The following is a 2,500-nucleotide window of genomic DNA, read 5'->3' as shown; positions in this document are numbered from 1 at the left end:
AGCTTTTATAGTACTGCTATGAGCATTAAAATGCATTATACTAAAATATTACCAAAACAATAAATGAAATAAATATCGTTCACATGGATCACTGGATTTATTGTGTAAGGCATCATAGACGATCATGTGGAACTCATTACCAACATGTTAACAATAGGACAAGTCTGCCTCACCACGCAAAATTCAACGAGTCGTTGCAGAGAGGGAAGAGGTGGCGGACGCAGCAGCTCATCACGGCCGCCCTGGTGGTGGTGCCGGTAAGATGCTCGAAGAGGGAGGAAGCGTTATTTTGTTGCGGAGTGTTGGCGCAGGGGCACTGAAGGCTGCACAGGAGGGGAGGAGTGTGCTTGAAAAATGTTAAACCTCTCTCTCTCTCTCTCTTACAAAAAATGTATGTTTTTTTATGAATGATTCTCTATTTGTAAGTGAATACAAAGAAATTTGTACAACACTTGGCACCGTTGCCTCCGTGGCGTTGTCAGCTCAGGTCAGGGTCATGCTTCTCCCAACCCAACACACCACAGTTGCGCTGCCTGCCTTGATTAATTATGGCATTTCTGCCATGTTTTGGTGTGTGTCTGTCATCTGCCATACACTGTCTGCCATATGGTATAATTTTGATAAAATATGGGGACTGTACTTTTGGAATGCCAGGACCCTCAAGGAAATTCCCACTTTTCACACACACACACACACACACACAGAGAGAGAGAGAGAGAGAGAGAGAGAGAGAGAGAGAGAGAGAGAGAGAGAGAGAGAGAGAGAGAGAGAGAGAGAGAGAGAGAGAGAGAGAGAGAGGGAGAGAGAGAGAGAGAGAGAGAGAGAGAGAGAGAGAGAGAGAGGAGAGAGAGAGAGAGAGAGAGAGAGAGAGAGAGAGAGAGAGAGAGAGAGAGAGAGAGAGAGAGAGAGAGAGAGAGAGAGAGAGAGAGAGAGAGAGAGAGAGAGAGAGAGAGAGAGAGAGAGAGAGAGAGAGAGAGAGAGAGAGAGAGAGAGAGAGAGAGAGAGGAGAGAGAGAGAGAGAGAGAGAGAGAGAGAGAGAGAGAGAGAGAGAGAGAGAGAGAGAGAGAGAGAGAGAGAGAGAGAGAGAGAGAGAGAGAGAGAGAGAGAGAGAGAGAGAGAGAGAGAGAGAGAGAGAGAGAGAGAGAGAGAGAGAGAGAGAGAGAGAGAGAGAGAGAGAGAGAGAGAGAGAGAGAGAGAGAGAGAGAGAGTGTGGGGCACGGTACGCGAAGGCAGTTGGACACGTGGCATCAATGTATGGGGGGCTGGTTAGGTCAGAGACGCCAGTATAGATGTGTTGGACTATAGTAGTAATAATAATAATAGTAGTAGTAACAGCAGTAGTAGATGGTGCTGTTGCTGCAGTCGTAGTAAACTCGTAACAGCAGTAACAGTAACATGAAGGTCTGCCGATAAATTAACATGTTTGCTCCTCAAGGGTCATGAATAATTGATGTACAGCAGCGGCTCACCTGAACGCGGAGTGGAGGGCACCAGGGAGCAACAGAAGCAACAGCAGCGGTGGTAAGGCTGTCGGCACGCTCCGCCCGCCCAGAGTCACGGGGCGCGACGCTGCCATGGCCTACGGCAGAGGTGGATATCTCATTCTGGAAAGGAAGGGTATTGGTTATGACTCACTTTACAATCAATTGAGGTGATGTAGTCAACCAAAAAAATACATTCTTCTTTCCATTTTAAATTAAATTAATAAATAAATAATAGTACTTTTACATGAAACGACATAGATAATTCAGCCCATGACAGACAAGCACCTCAGTACTATATCGGTATCATACCGGAAAGGTGCTTCATTGGCGTTCATTCTTCGTATATTCAATTTTGATGGCGTGACAGGCATGAGGGGCTCAAGCACCTACCCGAATCTGCCCAGCCGCCTCTTTTATACCGTGAAGGCGCCGCCTTGCGTCATGCTTCCTGCCACTCCCCGCCCGCTCGTGAAACTTTCCAATATTAGTTACCTCATTCCCTCTTTTTGGGACAAACCAGTGAATGTATATTGTCTATCTGTATCATTCCAAGTAATCTGTCTATATGTATATCTATCTATCTATTTATCTATCTACATTTATTTATTTAGGGGAAAAAAAATCAAATCATGGTTTGAAGCCACTTCCTCGTTACTCTGTCGCTTTCTTCTGTAATAGTGCTTCAAGGTTTTGCGTGGCGGTGGACGAGCAGTCTAATCGGCACTTGGACGTGGCAAACACAGGGGCTCCCGTTGCAGGTTCCGTTGACTTCTGACTGTTTTCGAATGCCGTTGAACGACCAAAGCTAACCTGCATGCTATACATGAAGCCTATTTTCTAATGCAATAATTTTAATTAAGTGGAGTAGCTGCGACGAACATAATTCATGCAATCACAACAAGCTGTCAATATGGAATCTGCCGTTCCAGCACAGGCTGGGGCCCTGCCCCCGTGCCCCTCAACACAGCCAAAAGGAGGATTAGCAAATATGAGAAAAAAAATGTGGAAGCATAATT

The 2,500-nt window shown here is 45.8% G+C and overlaps 1 protein-coding gene across 5 annotated transcripts in view; it reads right to left on the bottom strand.

Annotated features, from left to right (window-relative positions):
- LOC126999010 (uncharacterized) overlaps positions 1–2,500 on the bottom strand; it is a 17,403-nt gene that overhangs the window by 10,945 nt on the left and 3,958 nt on the right. For 2 of the 5 annotated variants that reach the window (XM_050861330.1, XM_050861326.1), the window contains exons 2-3: positions 1,470–1,604; positions 174–323 (exon numbers count right to left, since the gene is read on the bottom strand). In XM_050861330.1, the coding sequence (XP_050717287.1) occupies positions 174–323; positions 1,470–1,576 (257 nt within the window). In that variant the 5' untranslated portion in view covers positions 1,577–1,604. The other 3 variants (XM_050861325.1, XM_050861327.1, XM_050861329.1) reach the window with 3 other exon arrangements.

Source organism: Eriocheir sinensis, chromosome 15 (assembly GCF_024679095.1).
Source record: "Eriocheir sinensis breed Jianghai 21 chromosome 15, ASM2467909v1, whole genome shotgun sequence".
In the NCBI taxonomy this organism is placed as follows: domain Eukaryota; kingdom Metazoa; phylum Arthropoda; class Malacostraca; order Decapoda; family Varunidae; genus Eriocheir; species Eriocheir sinensis.
The sequence above is the reverse complement of the archived record's forward strand: the minus strand, read 5'-3'. Positions and strand labels throughout refer to the sequence as shown.